This window comes from Anguilla rostrata, chromosome 4 (assembly GCF_018555375.3).
Source record: "Anguilla rostrata isolate EN2019 chromosome 4, ASM1855537v3, whole genome shotgun sequence".
NCBI classification, from domain to species: Eukaryota; Metazoa; Chordata; class Actinopteri; order Anguilliformes; family Anguillidae; genus Anguilla; species Anguilla rostrata.
This window is the reverse complement of record NC_057936.1, coordinates 11,820,886-11,846,331: the sequence shown is the minus strand read 5'-3', so window position 1 is coordinate 11,846,331 and position 25,446 is coordinate 11,820,886. Positions and strand designations below refer to the sequence as shown.

At 50.6% G+C, this 25,446-nt stretch overlaps 1 protein-coding gene across 14 annotated transcripts in view; it reads right to left on the bottom strand.

The window, feature by feature from the left end:
- ptprfa (protein tyrosine phosphatase receptor type Fa) overlaps positions 1-25,446 on the bottom strand; it is a 224,410-nt gene that overhangs the window by 21,349 nt on the left and 177,615 nt on the right. For 10 of the 14 annotated variants that reach the window (XM_064330628.1, XM_064330626.1, XM_064330630.1 and 7 more), the window contains 8 exons: positions 23,354-23,451; positions 21,563-21,819; positions 19,898-19,973; positions 17,593-17,814; positions 12,857-13,017; positions 8,751-8,863; positions 5,547-5,579; positions 3,652-3,749 (listed from right to left, as the gene is read on the bottom strand). In XM_064330628.1, coding sequence (XP_064186698.1) covers positions 3,652-3,749; positions 5,547-5,579; positions 8,751-8,863; positions 12,857-13,017; positions 17,593-17,814; positions 19,898-19,973; positions 21,563-21,819; positions 23,354-23,451 — 1,058 coding nt within the window. The remainder of the gene's footprint in view (positions 1-3,651; positions 3,750-5,546; positions 5,580-8,750; positions 8,864-12,856; positions 13,018-17,592; positions 17,815-19,897; positions 19,974-21,562; positions 21,820-23,353; positions 23,452-25,446) is intronic. The other 4 variants (XM_064330631.1, XM_064330634.1, XM_064330635.1 and 1 more) reach the window with 1 other exon arrangement.

Genomic DNA, 25,446 nt, shown 5'->3' with positions numbered 1-25,446 from the left:
AAAAGGCTTTTGTAGGAACCTGTTGGCTTTCCCCCCGCAGAGGCAGCGGGAGGAAGGCGCGCGGTTTGAGAGTCTGGCGGTAGAGAGCGGGGAGGGGTGTTGCTCACGGCGGGCGCGGTGAGACGGGCGATTCGGCTTCCTGACGTCGAGCGGGGCGCGGGCGGACGAGCGGGATCTGGGCTCCCGCCGGTTCCAGCCGCCCTCGGCGGAAACGCGACAGCTTCTGTCATCCGGGCCCTTTCTTTTTAACGCTACGCCAGTGGGCGTGTGAGAAAGAGAGAGAGAGAGAGAGACGCGCTTCGGGACCGGGCTCGCCCCGGGTGAGCGGCATCCTCCGGGACTGACTGGGCGACGGGTAAGCTGAAGGAGGGGCAGAGTGCGGCGCGTCCCGATACCAGATGAGCTCGGCGGGCGCCGAATCGGAAATTCGAGCGGAGATCGCGCGACGCGAGACGGCTGCAGACAGGTCTCCGGCACCTTCCGCCGCAGAGCGACACATTCGTCACATCTGTGGCCCCCCGTGCGCACTTAATAGGACCAGCATGCACTTTCAATTTCAAGCACTGCCAGCCAGGGGAAATGAGGGGCTGGGAGATGGTCAGGCAGGGCCGTGGGGAGGTTCAAAAAGTTTTACAGGCAGGCAACTCAAATTCAACTGGGAGATGCATATGCATATACATGTATACTTAAATACAGATACACACAATATGTACTTTTTTATTGCAGCACATAGAAAGCGTCCACTCACTCACTCACTCACTCTTACTCAATCACTCTTACTCACTCACTCTCTCTCTCTCTCTCTCTCTCTCCCCCGCCACAGAGGACAGCACCCACAGCTCAGCGGGGAAGCCCAACGGACTGCGCCTGTCCTTTTACTGAATTATGGAACCCTGGCCTGCACCAATCACGTGAGGACGTGAGGCAACCCAGACCCCAGCCTTCTATTCTCCGTCCAAGCTACCAAACACCCTGACTTCTCCTGAGAAACCGTGCTGCTATCACCCTGAATCATTTCCCACAAACGTCTACAGGAACTCACTGTTGTAAAATAAATACACTTCACGGGGAATGACACTTCCCTGTACTTGCAAGTCTGTGCACATATACACACTCATACATATATGCGTAGACACATCCACACATCTGTGTGCTTGCGTAGCACCAACAGAACGGACCGTATCAGAAGAGAACGTTATATAACAAATAATTACAAGAGCACAGGGATATCTTCAGCATCAAAAGAGCCATAAGGAGCAGGGATGTCCAGTTTAACTACATTGTACAAACTGAAAATTTTAAAAGCACGGCAGAAGTGGACGGCGTGGTTCTAAAGTTCCTATAATGTGCTCTAATTAATCTTCCTTCTTCTTTCCTGTAATACAAACAGCAAGCTATTTTACATTCCCCCTTTATCCCCACTGAAATTTGCCACTTTAAATGCAAATGCTCTTTCTTTGTAGGACATCAACAACAATAATCCCCCTTTGGGTTTCAGAGTGAGGGAGGGGGGATGGGTGGGGGGGGGGGGTGCAGAGGAGCATTATTCTTCTGGAGAAAAATATGATTCATACAAATTTTGAGCGGTAACCTCTTACCAACTTGAAACCTTCCTTGATTAAGGCCCAAACAAGGGTGCCACACAAAATGTTGAGCTGTACCACTCTGATCTCATTGTTAATCACATAAATAATGAGCAGATTAGCTGAACAGAAAGGAAACGCGCAGTGTGACGCTTTCAGGTTAGTGCTTGACTTTCCCAGTTACCGCACTGCCTAGTTAAGCCCTTTGGAAAATTTCAGTCTGTGTGCATAGTCTGACTGACTAAATAAATAAATAAATAAAACAAACACACACATATTATGACTGCAGTACTACATAAAACAAAAGCAATTCTCCCTGCAGTGACTGGATAGAAAATAAATACAAGTAAACAAATCGAAGAAAAAACTAGGGAGACCATTAGAATCTCTGGCTCTCAAAATTTGAAAAAAAAACAAAAAAACTACTTTGCCTTCATGCAGCAGGACTGGAAATAATTTGGAATCCATCTTCCCGCAAGGAAGCCAGTTTTTGAGGCAGTTTCGTTTTCTGCCTCTGACAGAGAGTGTCAGGGAGGGAAGGGCGGTGTACAGCTCTCTCTTTTTCCCTCTCCACCTGTTTTTTTCTCTCTCTCTCTCTCCAGCTCTGCATGAGTGCTTTCTATCATAACCTGCTGCGTTTAAAATTTTAAAAAACCCAGACGTGTCATCTCTGGGGAGCGGTTATAATGGAAGAGAATGGAGACTTCCAGAGACTGTCCAGCTGAGTTTTCAGCCCCGCCGCGGCTAGAATAAACCGCCTGGCTGCCTTTTTTTTTTTTTTTTTGCGTGTGAACAAGTGACCGCAGGTGAGGAGGCCTGTGGGGCTAATCTGGGTCACGTGACTTCGTGAAAGCGTCGCGCAGCCACCGCCGCCAGCTTTCCGCCACTTCGGCTTCTCGTCAAACCGCTCACATGCTAAATGTAGCGCCACAATCGCTAATTTGCGAAGACCTAAAGTGCCATTACTGTTAAAAGCGAAAATTGGGCAACGATCGGGTTTCCAGCAGGTGGTTGATGTTTTATTGCACATTTGAACGTGACACCGTGCATTTTTATCAAAATACTTCATCAGCTGAAATAGCACTACGTTCAGTGATAAAATGAACTAAGATTAGATATGCACCAAGCCTATCTCTTCATACAACAATCTGCCTCAGTATCTCACTTATCACCAAAAAAACATTCCCTGCAAGGAATGTGGCTGGCTGGTTTTTTTTCATATACAGTTTTACTGGATATAAATATGACAATGGATTATATATATCAAAGGGCAAACCAACATAAAGTGTCTTAGTAAGGTGTTGGGCCACCACGAACCGCCAGAACAGCTTCAATGAGCCTTGGCATAGATTCTACAAGTCCCTGGAACACCACTGGAGGGATGGAACACCATTCTTCCAAAGGATATTCCCTCATTTGAAGTTTTTATGGTGGTGGTGGGGAGAGCATAGATCTAAATGCAGATGTCACTTTAGTTCTTTTAACACCAACACCAGCCAGTTGAGCAGTCTTTGAGACTGAAGCTCCAGCCATCTGTGCCCCAATAATGAGCCCTCTTTCAAAGTCACTTAGATCTTTTACTCTTACCATCTTGATCCAGAATCAAGGTCAACTGGGCCTGCTCAGCATTTTTATTCAGGTTTTTCCTTTAATTTGTAACCATCTATCTATCTATCCATCTATCTATATATATATATATACACACACGCACACCCTGGATCAGCATTGTTCTCCAATGCTTGTGCTGCTATTTCATTTCCACGATGGACTGTCTCACAAATATTTTGGTTTTGTGTTGTTAATGTGATGTCTGTTCACACTTAGGTCAGATATAGGTCACTTAGAAACATGAATGTGAACAGTCAAAGTAAAAAAATCAGATCAGAGCAAAAAAAACATAACTGATGGATATTTCATTAAAAATACAATTTTATAAATCATTGAATAGATCATTAATAAGAGGACGGCAGGAAAAATAAATTTTACATACACTGCAGAAATAGAGACCTGGGTGGGGGGAGTTATACATTGAGAGGCCAGCCATGTTATTCCCAAGGTGGTTCCGTACCTCGTACTCCTGCGAGAATCGGAGGCTGTCGTTGGCCTTGAGGCCCTCGATGTGGTGGGCCAGGTCGCTGACGGAGACGGGCGGGTGCTCCCTCATGCCTGGCAGACAGAGAGAGAGACGCGGGGGGTTAGGTGAGCACAGGACCACGCCTTATTTTCCTCCGCACAGGCGCGTGACCTCTGACCTGAGATGTGGGGGGGGGGGGTGAGGGCCAGAGTCGGGTGTGAGGGCCGCCGATGAGACGATGCACAGCTAAGCGCAGACCTCAACAATGAGGAGGGAGAGGGAGAGAGAGAGAGAGCTACAGAGAAACAGCTACAGAGAGAGGGGAAGAGAGAAGGAGAAAGAGGGTGTGAGAGAGCTATAGTGAGACAGCTACACAGATAGAGAGAGATACAGAGAAAGGGGGAGAGAGGGAAAAAGAGGGTGTGAAAGCTATAGAGAGGGAGTGAGTGAAGAGAGGGCTATAGAGAGTGAGAGAGACCTACATAGAGCGTGAGAGAGAGAGCTACAGAGAGAGGGAGTGAGAGAGAGAGAGACTGGCGCGGGTTGGTGACATCATGCCGTGGTGAAGTGAGCCCCTCTGGCGATGTGTCTGAGCAAAATGAGCACAATCACTGGTGGGCGGATGTAGACAGGCCACCTGAAGTCTACAGCGCTACACAAGCAGGGTGGGGGACGCAAGTCAACTTTCCCCCCCCAAAAAAACGATAACAGGCCAACTGTCACTCTCTCAGACTGGTTACCACAACTGCCCCTTACTAGAATATGCAGAGACACAATGTGAATCACCCCAAGAGGCTAAAGCGATGGACAAGCCTGCCACTTGCAGCTCGAGGTCCTCACTTCGCATGACACGAAACAAATAACTCACAAACTTGGCATGTCCTTCAGTAGATTTACATTCATGGTGTATTTAATGGTTTACAGCTAATCTACCAACACAAATCCCTGACACAAATCCCCCGGTCACCTCTGAATGCAGCGAGCTGCCGTCCTTAGCTGGAACTCAGAATGCGCTACGGACGTCCCACTTGTCAATGGCGAGGAAGCTGAGGGGACTGAGAAATCGGTAAAACGTATCCTCTTCCAACAGGCTCCGACTCTTTACGGCAACACAATGGATTATCGCTCAGCATAGCACTCGATGAGACGCACAAGCGCACACATACACGCAGCGCACACCGGCGGCGCGTCCAATTTGAAAGCCGAGCCTCTTGACTGAAGCCAAACTTGATCGACCATCACCGAGCGTACACACAGATTCGCAAAGAGCAGCTCTGTCTCACACGGACGCTTTCCCTCTTTGTGAACGCCACAGTACCGGATCTGACGAGCTTCAAAGGGAAGCCACCTTCCTCTGTGTATGAGTCCATGCGTTCCTGCAACTAAGACCTGTCACCAAGGGGGCCTCTGCTACATCAGAAAGTATCCAATTTGCATAAAGGACAGGTGTCGCATCGGTTTCCCACAGAAAAGACCTTTTCTGCGCCGTCTCCATCGCCGCCAACCCGCCAAGTTCGACTATTTTTAAAACGCTCGGCTCCCCCCAGACCAAAAAAAAAAAATCTTTATCTCTCTCTCTCTCTCTCCTTCAGACTCATATTTGTCGGTGGAGACAGTTCTGGGAGCCAGCCTGCGGAAAAAGGAAAAGAGTAGACGGGTATTTAAGTATCTCCACCCCCGCCGGTAGACTGCAGGCGTGGTGCGACAAGCCCGGTGTTGGAAATGCCCTTCATGACCACACTGAGGAGGAGGAGCGATGAGGAGGGGCGGGAGGATGAAGAAGGGGGCGATGAAGAAGCCATACAGGTAAAGAACTATGCGGCGAGGTGGGGGGTGGGCTGGGCGTGGCGTATGGCCGATATAGAAAAGGAGGAACGGAAATAACTAACTTGGAGTGTTCGGGCAACTGGTAGCACTGGGACCTGTGAAGGAGAGAGGGGGCAGGTTGTAAAATGTCTACCAAAGGGTTCAGGAGCAGCTGGCGTAGAGGGAGCGGAGCGAAGGACCGGACTGGAGGGAGAGATGAATGTGTGGAGGGAGGGCAGCGGAGGATAAATTGGCAGTTAACAGGGCCGTGATGATAGGCTAGTCATATACACCAGGTCACCCCGGGTAACGTCTCCTTCAACCGAGAGACAGAATCCAAGTAATTCCAATCTGCGAAGCTCATAAAAAACATAAATTACCAGTGTAAGCAGCGCTCGGGCGGTGTTCATGTGTCTCATATCATTACGCGCGAAGATTGCTGTAACGGGAGCGAGGCTGAAGAAAACAGGCACGAAGCTGCCCAGCGCTCCAGCAAAAAGATTACCGACAACACCATTTCCAAAACTCCACCAGCGAGAGCTCTGAGGGCGGGGAGGGGAGGGGAGGGGGGAGGAGAGAGAGAGAAAGAAAGAAAGAGAGCGAGAGAGAGAGATAGAGACAGAGAGAGAGAGAGAAAGAGAGGGAGGGAGAGAGAGAGAGAATGAGATACCCTCTCCGGTGAGCCAACTTAATTCCTCCATCTGAGTTCAAAGGGATGGAGCGCAGATACTGCAGAATGAGTATCTCCAATTACTTCAGATTGCTGAGGTTCCTGGGCAAAGAGCAGAATGGGAGAGCTGCGACTTCACATTTTTCTTTTCAAAACTTCTCCCTCCCTCTGTCACCTTGAAATCAAAAAGCTGCGGGACTAATGCCTCATTTCCATCTGAAAAGGAGAGCTGGGACCAGGGGGGACGGTTCCCCAGCCGTCCTGCTCCTGACCCGCGCTTCGGGGGAAAAACCTCTGGAGACGGGCGCTTCTGCCCCTCGTGCGAGCCCCTCGGGGGGAGGAGGCCCCGGCTCTCCGTACGCGGCCCTGCGGTGACGTCAGCACGGGGCGCGGTTCGGACCGCGGCCAACCGGAGGACGCCCGGCTTCTTCCCGATCGCCGCACCGCTCGCGAACGTTTCGACCGCGTGAAACATTTTCAGAGCCGTGAGAAAAACACCCCCCTGCTTTGTTCGAGGGTCCGGTGGGACTGCACCGCTCGCGAATCTCATTTCCCCTCGCGTCGGAGGGCCGGCGGCCATGCGTAGGCGAAATCTGAATTTCAGCTCGATTCGGGCGCAGCGCGTGCCACTCGACGGAACTAAATTTGGACACGTTTACCGTCGCCCGGGGCGAAGGCGGCCGCGGGCGATTTGTACGCCACGCGTGCGCCAGCCCGGTCCCCCCCCCGGCCGCCACGGTTCTCTCCGCGGCGAGTTCGGCGCCGGGCCAGAGTTCACCGGTCTCTCCCGAGCTGGGGTGACGCAATACGGGACGGGGCAGGGGCAGGGAGCAGGGGGAACAATGGAGTCGGGCCGCTACGCGCACCTGTGCAGCACCGGCGCCAAGCGGGCTGCCGTTCGCTCGGCCGCGAACCGGCGCCAGGGCCCGACACGACTGGCACGGAGGGTTCTGGAGCTGGCGCGTCCTTCGGGGCCAGGGAGTGGTGCCAGACACCACCCCCGCCCACCCCCTCCGTCTCAGGGCAGAGGCCTGAGGGTGATGACAGGCCGCCGCCGCTGCAGAGAGTTCTGGGAACTCTCCTTTCGTTTGACGGCGTAATTTGCCCGGAGCGGGGAATGCCCGGGACGCCGCCGTAACCCAGAGCCGGCCAATCGCGGAGCCCGGGCACGGGGGCTCGTCCAATCGCCAGCGCCGTCTCCGCCCTCGACCGCAAGCCTGACCTCAGACTGGCTTTTGGAAAGGAACATGGATTTTTAAAATATTTTTTTCCCCCCCAAAGGGGTTTCTGAGTCTGCATGGCTCCTCACTGCAGGTGTGTGTGATGCTAAATGGCTTCCCCAGGCAGAAACGGAGTGTAGGACGGAGTGTAGCACAGTGGGTAAGGAACTAGACTTGTAACCGAAAGGTCGCAGGTTCGATTCCCGGGTAAGGACACTGCCGTTGTACCCTTGAGCAAGGTACTTAACCTGCATTGCTTCAGCATATATCCAGCTGTATAAATGGATACAATGTAAAAAATGCTTTGTAAAAAGTTGTGTAAGTCGCTCTGGATAAGAGCGTCTGCTAAATGCCTATAATGTAATAATGTAATGTAAAGAAACGTAGGCCTCACACACGCATTCAAATGCTTATCTTTAAAAAAAAAAAGATTCATATATTTTATGACTGTAGGGGTTAATGCAGAAGACACCATACAGAAAAAAGCTTGACAAATATAACTGTGGTAAAAAAAAAAACAGCAGTAAAAAAAAAACGAAACAAAAACGAACAAAAAACTGATAAACGAGCACATCTGCAAAAACAAATGCATCACTAATGCGCTGTTCAGTATGAGAGTGAGGCACAAGAGGAGTGTGGGGGGGGAGGGGGGGGGGTTTGAAGAGACACTCCAGTCTAATAACTTTTTCTCACCACTTCTGCACAAATTATTCCCTTTCAGATCTGAACTCATTTTTTAAACGTGCTGGAAGCGAGAACAGGAGCTGTTTCGTAGGCTTCACCTGACACACGGGGGGCTTCTGAGCATCGCACTGTCCATGCTTGACTTTCTTTCTCTTATTCGTTTTTAAAGGACAGTGGAAAGTCTGCCCGGCTTCTGCTGTTTTTTTTTTTTTGTTTTTTGTTTTTGCTTTATTCATATTATTCAGTGCAATGCTAACAAATACAAATGGAAGACCAGCTACTTAGATCAACTGATATGCGCAGAAAGATTTTAATGAGGGCAGAAAATATTTGTTTATAATATGTTATATATATATATATATATACACACGTTATGTATATTATATTTTTTTCCTTAAAAGGAGAACAGACAGTACACCCTACTTTAGCATTTTTTGCTTTATTCAGACAGGTAGAAAGCAGAGAGGGCAACAGATAGAGACCACAGCTCATGGAGGGGGATCGAACCTGCACCCACATGACAGGGACTTGGATATAGCTCCAGAGACAGACCCCTACAGCCTACGCCAGACCTGACTTTCTATTGGCGAAAGACTCGCTAAGCGTATCATTTCCGGGGGTTGAGGTCACATGATGTGGCGACAGACGCGAGCGGGTTCGACCGCTCTAGACTGGGTGTGCGGGGACAGGCGCCGCGTGGGCTGAGGCGGTACCTGGGGTCTGGTAGTTGAGCCTCCTCATCTCCACGGGGTCGGAGGAGTGGGCCAGCAGGGAGTCCTTCACGCCGCCGGAGTGCTCGTCCTTGGCCGAGGGCGAGGCCCGTTTCCTGCGGAGGGTGAGAGCGGGAGCGTCAGCGTCGACGCGAGCGTCCGTTAGCTCGCTAATCGCAGCCCGCTCCCGCGAGGCTCTTCCTGCAGCATCTGGCACGCACCGAGGATCCGGTTCGCCGCTTCGAGGAGACAAAGAGCCGTCGCGGCTGCCCGCTTAAAGGAGAGCCAGTCAAACGCGGAGTCCGACGTACTTAAAAATCAATTAGAAAACTTAATTTAAAACAGCCATTAGGCTCAGTGTCCTCCTCTGGAGAGAGAGAGCCCCGCGCTCTGGGAAGGGCGAGCGATTACTCAAAACGTTTCGGCGGTCCTGAAGTTCACCGCCATTTAAGCGATATCGCCCGTTCCCAGGTGAACCGGCTAGCCGATAAAGAGGACACTTCAACCCCCCCCAAGGCTGAGTCGGCTCGGCGAAGCTCCGCTTCGGGTCGCACTCGTTAAGCAGTGAATTTCCCCAGCCTGATTGCCAAAGGAAAACAAGCAGGTGCCGCAATTAGCGGATGCAGCAGGTGGGAGGAGCTTCCCGCTGCGCGTTGGCGCGGCGACAAGGAAACCAGCGACGGGCGAGGCTTGGAGCCACCATCCCCGAACCCCCCCACCCCCCCACCCCTCCCCTTTCACTAGCGGAGTTTCACGTCTTGCCGTGCTCCGTTTTGGCAAGATCGGCATAACGGTAGCCCTTCGGAACGGGTGCTTGACGATGAGGAGGAGGCAGGCCTCTGTCTGCGGAGGAAACGGCTGTGCGTGCGTTCTCCGTGAGGCATGCCGGGCAGTCTGGCCCGCACGTCTCTGTGAAAGAGCCGTTCTGTCCGCTCGGCTGAACCGTGTCTATTAGCCTTGGGCTCCGGAGCGAAGAGTCGGCCGAGCGTTGGCTCAACGCTCCACTGAAAAGACAAGAATAATTTGGCCATGCTTTACTTGAAAAAAAATACAAAAATACTTGGGCATAAATAGAGGTATTTGGCCCGCATTCGCCATTATATATGGTGGTTGTGGGGGGGTTGGGATGGAACTAGAGAACAAAGCTCTTTGTTCATTTCACCTGTGCTACAGAGAGTGCTCCACTGTGGGAAATGTCAGTTCTGACATTATAAACTCGACTGCCAGCTTGGCATTTACTTTCAAAGGGAGATATTCAGATGTGGGCGCGACTAAGTGCACCGAGAGAAGATTAGCGTTGCCTTCCTAAGAAAGAGGCTGATAAGCGAGCCAGCCAGCCAGGGATCTTTAAACGGCGAAAAAACTGGGAGTGTTTCGGGGGTAATCGCGCCTCTCCGGTGCCTGGGAGTCAGACGCTTTTAGAAAAGATGCTAATGTGAAGAACAAAACACCGGGAGCAGAAAAGGTTTTCATGCAAATTCACACACGCCTCAGAGAAGCCACACCACATCACACCAGGTGAAACCCTAGAGAGAGAGAGAGAGAGAGAGAGAGAGCCCGCCGACGCGGACGAGACTGCAGCGGGTGAAATGGAAGTAGCCGCACACCGCAGACAAACAGTACCCACCTTTCTTGTTTACTGTGGCCACAGAAAGCAGCGAAAAAAAAAGAGAGAGAGAGAAAGAGAGAGGGAGGGAGGGAGAAAGAGGAGGGAATTAAATTACGGTCTGTCAGCGTTGCAGATGCCACCTAGCATCCCCGCTAGCGCGCGGAGGGAGAAACAGCACCTGACTCACGGGCGCTTCACTTACCCCCGGCCTGGGGTTTGGTTCGGATGCCGAAGCTGACATTTAGAAAATGAGCTTTTCCCCCAAACGGGCCCGGATCTAATCTCCCCCGGCCGTCTGATAATCTTTAACAAGCTTTCTCTTCTTCATTTTTACTGTCCTCTTTCACTTGGGTTCGTATTTTCATTCACGTGGACCCGCCTGCTGCTCTTCCCCCACGCCACTTTTGTATTACCCCCCCCCCTTTTTTTTTTTTAAATCTTTTTTTGCTGACAAAGCACATTTAGAAAATGGGCTATCCACCCATGCCTCATTCACCACTGATAACCACAGCCAATACATCATTAGCATAAAAAAAACGGCACTGCAAAGAAAAAAAAAAAGGCTGGTAGGAAATGTTTGTACAGCCTCGCTGATTACTTTTTGCCAGTGATTTATGTTGGGAAGTTTATGAAAAAAATGATAAAATACCAGTAATAATAATTGTGGATGGCTATGACTGGATCTCTAAATCCAAGTACCAGAAGGACCAGAAGATCATCTGCAGATCTTCAGTTGGAAGTGTGAGGTCGTGCTACATTTTCCCATTCAAGTCCATTAAGCAAGTAAAACCAGGAGTGATTTAAAGAGGATAAACCATTAACCCCTTGCATTTTTTTTTTCAAAATTCAAAGTCAGTGTTCTAGAATTCAATTGCTTTCAATTACCAGCAGTGACTGTTACATCACCATTAGAATGTTCAGTTCAGAACATTCTAATCGCGTATCTGTGATCTTACACCTAAAAAGGGTTAATAAATGTTACTCTTAGCCAGGGTCTTCCTACTCTGAGCCAAAAAGAGGATGGGGGGCGGGGGGGGGGGGGGGTTGTGGGCAAGATCAGGCCAGCAGGCCGTCCCCCATTAGGAAGCGAAGCGCTCTGAAGAAGAACACCTGGGTCTCGGGGCCAATTTTACTGCGGCCCCGGAACACACTCCGCAGTGCATGCTGGGAAGGCGCGCGGAGATGTGTCTTATTTCATTTTAATTGGAACGCGGGCCGGCCAGTCGCTCGCCGGGCTGAGGGGACGTTCTCCTCGGCGAACTGTCACGCGCGTCTCGCCTGAGTACAGGAGCTCAGGCCCAGCAGGGGGCGACGGTAACGCAACTTTCAGAGCCAGAAGTAAACACGCCTCTCTCTCTCTCTCTCTTAAACCGTTACACTTCAATTACCGCTGGGGTCTGGTTATTATGCACGCTGCAACTTTGGATCCAAAACACCCTGGCTAAAGTAATTTGCTTTGGAAATAGCACTTTAAATAGTGTAATTCCTAAGTTTCTGTCTGCTCCGTCCTTTCACTATGCAATTCCCAGACTAAATTATCCTCCTCTCCTACGGAGGGTTCCACAGCCACCGATAGCTGCTCTTAATCCAATACGAAAGGGGGGCCTCAGCGCGGTGCTGAAATTTTAAACGCGAGCCCAAACAGTAGCTCTTTGTAAGAAACGCGCTACCGCTGTTCTAGTACTGAAACCGAAACGGCGCGATCGCGGCGCTAGGGTCGCGGTCGAAAGCGCGGTTTCGCTTCGACCTTCCGGATTCGACCGGCCTGGCGGGAGAGGGAGAGGAAACCGCCGCTTTGCTCAGTTCCCTTTTTTGCCTACGGTGGAGCGGCACGGAGGCAGGGGCGTCGCGGCGGCGCGACCGATCGATCGTCGGGAGCGGCTCAGCGGCGGCCGTCGATCCACGGCGCTATTACGGGCGCGCCGCACGGCGGTCGGCGGTTTAAGACGGCCGGCCCGAAGAGGCCTCGCCCGGCGTAAGAGACGGCGTAATTGCTAACCGGCGACGATGACGGCCACCTCGCCAGGTGCCAGATTGTGCGGACCGGAGGATGTGAATGACGGCTGGCGGCGGGGGGCGCTCGCCTGAACCGATCGGTGGAGGAAGAGACGGCGCCTCTGTCCCAGGAGCTGAGACTCTGGACGCCCGCGGGGCAGAACCGCAGGGCGAGCTCCCCGGTGCTTATTGGCCCATTCGGAGGCTACGTGACGGGAGTACTCAGCGCCCGCGGGGGGTAGATCCTCTCTTGTGCCGAACGAACAGCGCAGAACACCGAGGGACGGTTCGGACACCGAGCTCTCAGACGAACAGTCGCAGGGTAGGCCGTGCTTTCGCCGTCGTTTCGAGAGGGCTGGTAAAATAGAGTGTCCTCAGGCTCGCTTTGGATTCGTAGTGCGCTCCGTGTTTCGAGGGGCTGGTAGATTGGCTCGGTACGCAAACGCCACTGCGGGGGAGTGGATGGGGGGTGGGGGGTGGTGCGGTGGTTGTCGTTCGGCCTCACCTCTTGAAGAGCAGGATGGCGATGACGATGATGATGATGAGGACGACCGCCAGCACGGGCCCCATCACCCACAGCATCTCGGGGTCCTCCGAGTGCCTGGCCATGCCGCTGGGCAGTTCCACCTTGATGGGGTCGGAGAAGGGGCTGGCCGCGAACATCTTCTGCAAGGGAGGAAAGGGGGAGGGGCCGTCAGCGAACAGGAAATGAGGACAGGGAGGGCGGGGGGGGGGGGTGGGATATCAGAACTGTAGAGTGTACTCCAACAGAACGGGCTGGAAATTCGCGGGCTGGATAGCGTTGACGGGGAGAACGTTGCAATCGCTGACTGAGGGGGCGGGCGGGAGCGCAGAGCGGAGAGATCGATGTGACGACCGTGGAAAAAGCAGCTGATCTAGTCTCCCGCATTCTGCTCCCAAACAGCGGAGGGTTTTTAAGGTGAGCCTCCGCCTGAACTCCAAAACCTATACAGTACAGACATTAGACAGAAAATTAGATTTTGATTGATTCCCCCCAAATGCGCCAATAAATAAATAAATGGTTTATTTCTACTCCAGACAAAAAGGGACAGCCATTTGGATTTGGAACGTCAACTGGATTTCCTCTTCGGGTTATCAAACGTGGGATGAGGCCTTTCGTCCGCAGCACCAGAAGACACGGTGCGGGACGGGCAGGCTTCCACGTCTCCAAAGTGGACCGGGAACAAATCCTGCACCCCCCAGGCGCAGCCGGCTAACCGTTTTAGCCACGCGTCTCGGCCGACAGTCGGGAGAGCGGACAGAGTCCGGTGAGCTTTCTGGCACAAAATGGCTGCCGTGCATCAACCGGGGTGGGTGCTACACAAGTGGTGGCGGTTGAAGCGAGTTTCCCGCTTATCACTGAAAAGTGTGAGAAAAGCGCTATATGAATGTAACACATTATTATTATTATTATTATTATTATTAATAATAATAATACAGTTAGAAAGGCAGAGGGGGTTTCTGAGGCCCTGGTAAACAGTGGACGGAAACCGGCCTCTCCTCTGGAGCCTCTACCGCCACAGAAACGTGTGACGACGAGCGCTATCAGCCCGTCGACTTCACTCCTGCGCTTGCCGAGTTCTTTTGTCCGCAAGCCATGCGCAGAGAGGAGGAGAATCTGGCCTGTGACGTCACTCAGCGCACACGCTCAGACACAGGCAGTCGCCAGCCACCTGTGAGGGCACGCAGGCACCATATACCCACGCCCCTCCCTCTTCCCACCACCAATCATCATATACCAGGAACCCAACAACCCCCCCCCCCCCATGTCTTTAATCCACCCCATCAGTCATCAGCAGGACTACACAGAATACCAGACCATAGACCATACTACACAGCAGTGCACGCTTCCAAACTGAAAATATTCATTTGAAAGAATGACTGAAATTGGAGCCATATGTCTATATGGCGCTCGGTGCACGAACGCGCGTCCGGGCACGCTGGAAGAGGCTGCAATTAGGCAGCGGTTTCGCGAAACCTCACGAAAAGCGCAAAAAGTGTTCTCATCTGCGGAGTGGGCGGAGCTCGGGAGCTGGGAGCCTGGGAAACGGCGCGGCGCTGGAGGCGACCTCCGAGAACTCGCGGGCGACAGCGGGATCGAGAAAAGAGAAAGCCCTCTGGGGACCGAGAAATTTCAGCTGCGTGCCGCAACATCTCTCTGCCCCTTAACTGCGGCTAACGTGTTTACCCGGTGAACCAGGCTCCGCTCTGCTAACGCCAGGGACCCCAGCTCCGCGGCTCCAGAAGGAACGCCTTAATCAGCGCGGTTTGATTGTTTAATCAATTAGGCAAAGCTCTGAAAAAAATCCATTAAAATCGCATTGGAAAAAGGTTAAGATCGCTCCGGCATAATTGGAGATTTCTTTACCCTTGGTTCACGAGACAATGCAAGAGCGCTGCCACAGAGCTCACCGTGCTCTCATAAAGCAATGAGTCAAAATCGAACAAATAATGGGCTATAAATTCGCTTGAGGCTACTCTGTCGATTATAATTTGGAAGCCCCCTGACAGGGGGTTCTGTTAGGAAGTGCGGGAATACGGAGCGCGTTTTCGAGGGGAACGAGCCAACGCCGTGCTCGCAGTGCTTCCACCGGGCCTCCCATAAACGACTCTGGCGGGTGGCTAACCCGACCGGTCGCACCTCAGGAGAGGACAGCCGGGCGGCGTGTAGAACATACACCGCCGAGAACGGAGAGGGGTGGGCCCGCCCCGGGCCACTGACGCCGACGGGGGGTTTTACAGGGGGGCCCCTCCTCTGTTCCGCCGCGGCCCCCGGCCCCCGGCCCCTCTCCCTCAGCGGCGGGCGAAAATCTCGTCCCTATCCTGAGAAACGGCGGCGGTCACGCCTCTATGACAGCGCGGCACCATGGGAAAACAAAAAAAAAGCACCTTTAGAAATCTGCTGGGGAGGGAGGGACGGGTGGGTGGGGGTGGGGAGGAGCGAGATGATCGATTTGAATGGTGCTATCTGATGGAAACGAATCTTGCCCGGCGCCTAATGCGTTTCCTTTCACTGAAGACTGACAATGGGGCGACGGCGCATTCAAAAGGGCGTGCGAGCGCATTCGTTCGGCCGCGATTGGAGAGAGAGATACGGCAACGGCAGAAACGGGGAGACCGAGGGGAGGCGGGGTGGAGGGGTGGGGGTGGAAGGGGGGGGAGGGGGCGACTCAATGAGATCGGTCAGCAATGGAGAATTTATGCAGAGATGTAATTGAGATAACTAACGTGCCACGGATGAGCTGTGATGGAAAATTAAACCCAAGCATCAGGGGCTCATTACGCAATCAGAAATTCTGAAGCGAAGGGGGAACCCGAAACAAGAAAAGCGTGAGAACGAGCTCGGGTGTCTGCGAGGGATTAAAGAGACGGCCTGACCGTGTTCTATGTGGAGAAGCGCATATTTCTGCTACTGTTTAATATGAAAATTATTGGACTGTTTTAACATTACGCTCTTACAGAACTAAGAGACCAACTGCACAAAACTGTACAGCGGCACGTAAATTCACCTTGGACTTGAGCTAGTTCCTTTAAAACTGCCACCCTGGTGAGGTGAGTGGACGAAGCTAAACTTCTATCAGCTCCTGCCAGCTAAAATTCATCACGTTAAATTCTTGTAGCTGCCTCAAACGCAAGAATACATCCAAAATCCCAGCCAAGGGCCGAAGCAAAGACGCTCTAGAACAGAGAGGGGCAACGAGGGCTGAATCCGTTTCCGGTTTCCGTGCCGACTTCTGGCCTTAATGACATAATCAGCCCCGACAGTAATGTCATCTGGCATTTTAGCTACGTTTCTTGATAAGCGCGTGAATGACAGCTGCAGACTGCTCTTGTGTCCCTCATTTCAAACGTTTTACTAATCTAATCTCAGAGAGAACCAGTTTTGGTGTATACAGCCAATTGGCTCATTTAGCCAACATAACAGGTGGACACAAAAACCCACACACACACGCCGGCCGTCCAGGGCCGAAATTTTGCCCACCCCCCTGCTGAGGAACACGGACGGTAGCGGTGGAGAGCACCTCGCGACCGCTACGCTCCGGAGACGAGCGACCGCTCGTCGCCTTTCGCCGATGCCCTTTACTTTTGAACGCCTCCTTGAAAAGGCCCGATAACCGGGAGGGAAAGAAATAAACAAACAAACAAATGCAGACAAAAAAGAAAAAAGAAAGAAAAACACAGCTTATAAACAAAGCGTTTCCGTAGCTGCAGTTCGCTCCCCGGCCCTGCGAGGACCTCGGCAGGCGAGACTCCAGCTTCCGCGCCGCCCCGGTCCCCGAAATGGTAATGCGCCCACTTTATCTGCGGGAAACAGGAAGGTAGCTGGAGGCCTCCGCCCGCTCTGCGAGATGACCCCCCCCCACCCTCCCTCGCTCCCGCTCTCTCTCTCTCCGCCCCCCCCCCCCCCCCCTCTCCTGCTTTAAATGATCACACTGTTTATACAGCCAGCATCTATCATCCAATTTCACACTTCCTCTTCTTGTTTACCAGTCTCTGGATCAGCGCAAAGCCACTTTTCCTTTTTTTTTTCTCCCCCAGTTCTGACACACCGCGCCCCCCCCCCCCCAGTATTCCTTCCCGCGGCCCGCTCTCTGCCGGGATACGAGGAGCGGGGCTCTGAAATATGAGATTATTAGGTTGCGGTTCAGTCGGTCGCCCCCCTTCTTTGAGCTCTGTTTTCGTGGCGCAGATTAAATTCCATTAATTTTCGGGGTGTCACAGGGCTGGCTGAGCGCCCCCGCCACCTGTCCCGCCCGAGAGACGGAACCCCCCCCCCCCACCCCCCCCTCGCGCTCGGGGGAGCTTAGTCACGCGTCTGGGGAGGGGGGGGTTGAGGGAAAATGGGGGCTTAAAAGATGTGTGGGCAGACCTAACAATTCTCAGGGCGCACCGAAATAAAACGAAGACACATTTTCATTTATTAAACTGTGAGAGTGTGAGAGGCAAAGTTTTTGTTTCATGAAAGGTTAGGGTTGGGGGTGTCAAACTCCAGTCATAGTGAGCCACAGTGCCTGGAACAAGGAGTGTGGACACATTAGCCAATAAGTGACTTAAATTAATCACTCGAGCAGAAACGTACCGAATACCTGCGGAAACTGCGGCCTGCCAGGATTTGGCGTTTGACACCCCTGGGTTAGGGTCAGGGTGCGACCGCGTGATGTTCCTGCTCGGATGGAGACCGCGGACGGCTACGCCCCCCTTTTCAGCCGCGGTACTCACGGAATCTTGGTCCTTGAGGGCCGCCATGACGAAGCAGCGGTACTCCTGCTGGCTGGTCAGCGGCTTGTTGTAGAAGCCGTTGTACTTCTTCTCGTCGCCCAGGGTGAAGGTGCCCGGCAACGTCTCCAGCTTGGCGGCGATGTAGGGCTTCAGCGGGGACTCGGCCTGCCGCCGGCGACGCCTCCTCCTCCTGAGGCCGGGGTTCTCGCTGGCTTCCAGGAGCTGCCGACGGGGGGAGACGGACCGTTAACACGCCGCTGCTGAGACCTCGCGTGCTGTGCCAGGGGCCACAGGCGGCCCAAAGGGCCACACACTCAGCACCAAACACTTCACAAATGGCACTGGGGGGCCACACTCGTAGCACTGCGCAGTAACTGGACAACAAGGGCCTGATTTACTAAGACCTTTAGCGTTTGCAAATCATTTTAGCACACATAAAACCAATAACATGACCAATGATTGGTGCAAAACAAATACCACAATCATAGGATATGTTATTGGTCCTGCGTGTGATAAAAGCTTTTTAGCACACACACATGCTAAAGGTCTAAGTGAATCAGGCCCCAAGGACGCTAAAACACATGCATGAACGTGTAGAATAACAAACAGCGATATACACTATCCTTGTGGATTCAAATCACTGTACAGACAGTTCTAGTAGATTTCAATTGAAATGACGACGATGTTTTAAATGTAAGTGGTGACATTGGAAATCCCGATCTGCTTTGCCTTGTTTACCTCCGAATGGCGATCACTCAGTTAGGCTGCAAACTATAAACGAGGCTCCGAGAATTGAGCCCGCGATTGAGCCCATCGCTAAGATTTAAGCCTCCAGTCGACCGGCGCAGCGGGCAGAGTCTTCAACAGCCAGCAGCCAGAGTAACCCGCGCGGAAACGAGGAGCGAGTCCACACTGCAGCCCAGTCAGCTTCCTTTCCCTGACCCCTCTCCCGAACCTCCGGGAGCACGCTGGTCAGGCTTCATTACAGAGCCCCAGGTGTTTCTGAAGCCCAGGCATTATTAATTCATCCTGAAGGCGTAAAGCGCCTCGGCGGTCGGTCGACTCGTCGGGACTGGCCATTATTTTCCATCTGAAAATCCCCCCCCCCCCCTTTACTTCAGTCATGGACTCCGCATTTAAATTTCAAACAGCGTCTCCTTGACATTCAGCTATGCTGATGTCAGAGCCGGGGGGGAAAAAAAACAAAACAAAAAAAGCAAAACCTTATCATCGAGGAAAGGTTCAGATCTGGACAGACTCATTTTACAATGTGTGAGGCGTCTGATATTTGTCAAGCTTCAAATTAATGGGATATTTTTTATTTTTTTTGCAGATTATGGCATGGTGAAAGACAGCAAAGTCACGAGAAAGAAAAAAAAACTGAGCTCAATATTAAAAACAATACAAAAACACAAAACTAAATTGTTCAGAGTTTTCAAGGGGTACTCAAAGTAACTTGACGCACTCACGACAGGAGCAAAAGCTGCTACCAAAAAAGAACTGCTGAAAATTCTCTCTATTCTCTACACTCACCTGCAGTGCTTATTATCTTAAGGTGTAATATGATTTGGTAGAATAGCCAATGCTTTTATGCACCTTGGCAGAGGAAAAATGAGTGATGCCTCATACATATATACACTATGTGACCAAAAGTAGCAGGACACCCCTTGGTCTGGGGCTGCTTTTTATGGTGTGGGCTAGGCCTCTTAGTTCCAGTGAAGGCAAATCTTAATGCTACACCATACAATCACATTCTAGACGATTCTGTGCTTCCCCCACAGTTTATGAAAGGCACTTTCCTGTTTCAGCATGGCAAAGTCCCTGGGCACACAGCAAGGCCCATATAGAAATGGTTTTGTCGAGAACAGCGTGGAAGAACTTGACTGGCCTGCACAGAGCCCTGACCTCCACCCCATCCAACACCTTTGAGATCAATTGGAAAGTCAACTGCGAGCCAGGCCTAATCGCCCAATCAGTGCCTGACCTCATTAATGCTCTTCTGGCTGAATGGAAGGAAATCTCTGCAGTAATGCTCCAACATCTAGTATAAAGATGTTGGAGCATGGAGTGGAGGTTGTTATAGCAGCAAAGGGGTGGACCAACTCCATACTAATGCCCATAACTTTGGATGAGATGTCGGATGTCAGGTGTCCACATACTTTTGGCCATGTATATAAACATATATACAAAAACATATAAACACAACTATATATGGGCGTGTAAGCAATGAGTATTAACCCAAGAGGACCACAAGAACCAGCATGCACCACACAGGCTGTGCTTCGGCACACGGCGGTTCACTCACGTCGTCCAGGTCCATCTCATCGGGGCTCTCCCACCGACGGGCCTGCGTGACTGGCACCACCACAATGTAGTACCACCTGCGGAGAGAAATAACGAGCTTGAGCGACCGCTTCGAGGCCGGGGCACCTCCCCCAGCTCGTAATTAGCCCGGAATAATCTACCCTCGTAGTTGACGGCCAGTAATTAGCTTGGTTCGTGAGCCTTTTGGGGTGACCGTTTGGACCTTCGTCAAAAAGATTGGTCGGTACAAGAGGGGAGATAGTTTTTTCTGGCTGCGAGAACTGAGGTTTTGAGCTCAGGTGGAGAAATCACTCCGGACTCACCTCGAACCGACACTTTGCCGCAGTGAAAGCTTGAGAAACAGGTGATCACGTCCTGTGTTTCTTAAACGTGGGCACGCAAACGCTTCATCATCCCCGAGTATTTTTCCTACAAATCAACGCTAAAGCAATCCTTGCGCTAATCCCTACACATGTTTCAGCTCTAACTCTCGTGCCAGAACCTGCACCCTTGTGTATTCTCGGGTTCCAATTCTGATAACAAGGAATACATTTGGTGGGGACATGAGGACACTGATTGCCTTGCGAAAATTAGTTTTTGATTTTTAGCAAATTCCTCCTGGCTCGCCTTGCCGGGACGTGTAACTGCTCCACCGTGAGATAAACACTTGAAATGCAATTTTGTTCCATTCTTTTCAAGTCCATCTTCGTTTGTAAAGGCATGCAATAAGAAATTGTGGCTTAAGTATATGCCTCCATACCTTTATAAGCAGCTATTATCATTTTTTTTAAAGCCGACTCCAGAAATTGGCTAGTCTCATCATGAGAACCAATTACAACAGAGCAAAGGCAGTGGTTTCCCAAGAGACTGCCCACTGCAAGCTCAATAGTAAGACGTGGCAGAGGCCTTCTAGAATGTCAGACTGTGCGCTAATTAAATAAGATTTCTAATGGTAATGGATTTGCCAGGAGTTAAGAATTAGCAAGGCATGGCTGAAAACACCGAGGGGAAACTAAAGGAAACAGCTGGACAAGCAGACGGTGAACTTTATAGTTTTTACAGTATGGCAGGAAGCTGCTGTTGCTTCTAATGCCGTCTGTCTGTCCCAGTACTGTCTGAGGACCACAGCTACAGCTGCATCACTCCAGGCCCACCCCCTACCAGGCCCACCCCGCCACCGCTACCCCCTGCCCCCCAATCCCACATTCAATTGAAGAAAAAAAAAAAAGGCCTGTGCTTTTCTGGAATGAGGCATATAAAAGAGGTGACAATATATTGTGTAATGAAGAATGACACAGTGCTCCAAGACAGTGGTTTTCAATCTCAGTTGTTCCATAAACTGAACACAAAGCAGGTCTCAACAGCTTACGGCACTGTCTCATTGTCTGTACCCCCGTTACTCAAATCACAGTCCTCGAGGGCAGAGACCTGCTGGTTTTCCACGCTCCCTTAACCAGGGAGTCGGGTGTGACCACAGTCTGGCCAATCAATAGCACTAACTGTTCAGTTAAGTATCAGGGGGAAAAAGAAAACCAGGGCTGGATTTGGATTCGAGGGCCAGATTTTCATATCCACAGTATGCTACGCTATTTCTGAGAAGCAAAGAGACGACCGCACCCTTCCTTCTGCCCCCGACGCCACAGGCGTGAGGTGGACGCTCGCTCACCTGACGGCGGCTTTGTTCTGCGCCTGGGGCAGGCTGATGGTGAGCCGGCCGCCCTCCTCCTGGCCCTGGCTGTGGAGGCGGGGCTGGGCGCTGAGCAGGTCGGGGGCGGTGCGGATGGAGACCTGCTGCTGCAGGGCCCCGGCGACGTTGCCGCGGCTCATCAGCATGAAGGAGTACTCGGTGTCCGGCTCCAGCTTGGTGATCAGCTTGCGCTTCATGTTCCCCTGGACCTCCACGCTCTGCTGGTTGTACAGGATCTGCGGGGGGGGGGGACGGGACACGGGACACGGGAACGTAAGCCACGCTCTGTTTTTTTGGGCGCGATGCCGCTTTTTTTATTTTTATTTTTTATTTATTTTTTTTACAAACAGGTCTCTGAACGCTCTGTATGGTTCAGACCTGGATATTGGACAAAAAAAAAAAAACTGTACAACTGGACAAAAAAAAAGTAAAAACCTGTAAAATGATTAGAAATGATCCATTAATTTTTTGGTACAATTTCTCGTTGATACTGCATTTCTAGTTTTTAAAGTTCTGACTGTTTTCCAGTTCATGTACAACCTCAGACACGCTAAATTAACTAGAGTAGAGTGCTGACGACTGCTTGTCTTACTCAGGCGTGTGCTATCGATGAGATTTTCAACAGAAACCGCCTGCCCTAGTAAATTTTGGCATTTTTGTGTCTTTATAGTGCAACTGTTTGTTTATGCATGCCATCTGCCAACTTTCAATGTATATTTGTAAATCATTACGCAATGTAATTGTACATAATTCCATGAAAATCCAAATCCAAAATATGCGCTAATGGTTTGTTTAAATATGTGATCTCTTTACAATGGAATAAATGGAGAATGGTTCAGGATTTGTCAAGTCTATGCAAATACCTGAATTACGCAATAATCCATTATGCAAATAAGTGGATTCTACTGTATTAACCTACACCTAGACTCAGTTCAATCTGTGCAAATTCTGAAGAGCGTTTAATCTTTTGCTGGGTACAAGTAACACCAGTGACAAAAACGATGGTGCAAGCATTCATTGACTGACTGAATAAAAATAATTTAAATACAGTAAACTGGAATTGGTGTAGATTTAAGTGAATTAATATCTTTCCCTAAGTTCTGAGTGACAAAGATGAAACGTATTTCAAGACATATTACAATTCCACATTCCACTATTCCTGTAGAAAGGCCCCCTTACAATGTATAAATCCTGCAGGAAAGGATATATTTTGTCCCAATTCTGGCACTTACAATATATAACCCTTTAATAAATCTTTAAATTGTTCCAATTTTTTATTTTTGTCACACATTTCATTTTTACAGCCTACATCTCAATGCATTGTGGTGGTCTCTTGAAGACCAGAACTTTACATACCACATCTGTAGCTAAATGTAAGGAGATGGCCCATCAAGTTGACAGTGGCAGTAAAGCTGGACTAACCACAAAAGCATATTATGATTAGCATTTATGGGAATCAAGCTTGGGTACACTGACTGCAATTACACACTTAGAAACAACCTTTGTGATGAGAAAATGAGCTTGTTAATGCAATAAAACACTCATAATTATGTGTCAAAATTCAACGGTGGCAAATAAAATATATAGGCCATTCTTCCCCCACTTCCCCTCCTCAACCCCCCCCCCCCATTAATAAAACCTAAAACAAGACTGAAAAATGTCAAAACACACTGAACGTATTTCCCCTCCCTATTTTTCTTTGCAGGTTCTGATTGCATTTGGAATTTCAAATCTTCAGCAGTGAGGAGGAAATTGTGACAGGGTTCTTACCTTGAAAGGCACTTGAGATTTAAACGTCTCCGGTACTTCCCAAGTGAGGAGGACCGAGGTTTTCATCACGGCTTTCACGCCAAAGTTTTTGGTAAACTCTGCAGGAGGAAAAGCAAGTATAATTGCCTCTGGATATGGGCTACTGCTGACAGTTGTCAGTATTTGCAGCGAGGTGACAGCTGGACCAAACCGGAGACGTTCAGGACACAAGTAATGATTACTCTGGAGAGGGAGGATTTGGGAGACTTTGTATTTCTCAGCAGATACCGGTGGTTCTCGGCTGAAAATGTCTAATTATCTCCACTAGATTTTCAAGTGATTCTGCCATCTCTGCCTTCTAGGGCTTAAATAAAAACATTAATACATATTACCATTATTACTAGTGTAACAGGCACTGTTATCCATCAGACATATTATATTGTGTTTACTAATGCTGCAAATTGGCAACAATTAAAATACAATCTTCCCGTATCTGCGCCAGGAGCATTAAGTTTTATGAATTGGCACTTAGTAGAAATTTCGACATTCATGTATCGCGTAAATTCTCACAGATCCATTATTCACACACAAAAAAGGAACATGCTGTTAATTCAAGCGGACAAAAACAACATATCAAGGAACACGTAACTATAAATACACAAAGGGAATGGGATAAGCTAATTTTTTGACATCAATCAGCTGTATTTGTAGCCTAATAGATGGAGCAGTAACGCTTCACTGAACACGACACGGAGAGCATGCGTGTGATCCTCAACATTTGTGTGGTCTGAGAGAGAGCCCGACACCGGTCCCGTCTCCCCGGCCCTGACACCACCAGCTCCCACGAGCCGTGCATCTGTTCCCGTCTCCGCTCCCATCTGCTCTCCCTGGCGCCGCTTCCACGTCCACCTGCTCCCCGCGTCGGAGCCGCCCCGCGCTGATGTCACGGCTCGCGCTCGCCACTTTGTGCTAAAACTATGCAGCCGAGTCTGAGCATCTGCGAGTCTTGCTCTGTGGCACGCTAGTGTACGTTAGCGTAACACTGTAGAATTCACAGGCCACGGAGGTGGACATGGCCCTGCTCTATACTGTGCTAGTGTATGTTAGCGTAACACTGTAGCATTCACAGGCGATGGAGGTGGACATGGCCCTGCTCTATACTGTGCTAGTGCATGTTAGCGTAACACTGTAGCATTCACAGGCCATGGAGGTGGACATGGCCCTGCTCTATACTGTGCTAGTGCATGTTAGCGTAACACTGTAGCATTCACAAGCGATGGAGGTCGACATGGGCCTGCTCTATACTGTGCTAGTGTATGTTAGCGTAACACTGTAGCATTCACAGGCGATGGAGGTGGACATGGCCCTGCTCTATACGGTGCTAGTGTATGTAGCGTAACACTGAGCTCACAGGTCATGGAGATGGACATGGCAAATTGCTCTATACTGTGCCAGTGTATGTGTAGCGGTAGAACTAGATGGGTTTGACAAGGCTCATGTGAGAGGTACTGAAGATGCGCCCTGCTCTATACTGTGTAGTGTATGTTAGCTAAACTGTAGCATTCACAGGCATGGAGGTGACATGGTCCCAGCTCTATACTGTGCTAGTGTATGTTAGTCGTAACACTGTAGCATTCACAGCCATGGAGGTGACATGGCCTGCTCTATACTGTGCTAGTGTATGTTAGCGTAACACTGTAGCATTCACAGGCCATGGAGGTGGACATGGCCCTGCTCTATACTGTGCTAGTGTATGTTAGCGTAACACTGTAGCATTCACAGGCCATGGAGGTGGACATGGCCCTGCTCTATACTGTGCTAGTGTATGTTAGCGTAACACTGTAGCATTCACAGGCCATGGAGGTGGACATGGACCTGCTCTATACTGTGCTAGTGTATGCTACAGTAAAGCTGCAGCGTCACAGGCATGGATGGACAGACCTGCTCTATACTGTGCTAGTGTATGTTAGCGTAACACTGTAGCATTCACAGGCGATGGAGGTGGACATGGCCCTGCTCTATACGGTGCTAGTGTATGCTACAGTAAAGCTGCAGCGCTCATAGGGCATGGAGGCAGACAAAGTAATGCTCTATACTGTGCCAGTGTATGCTAG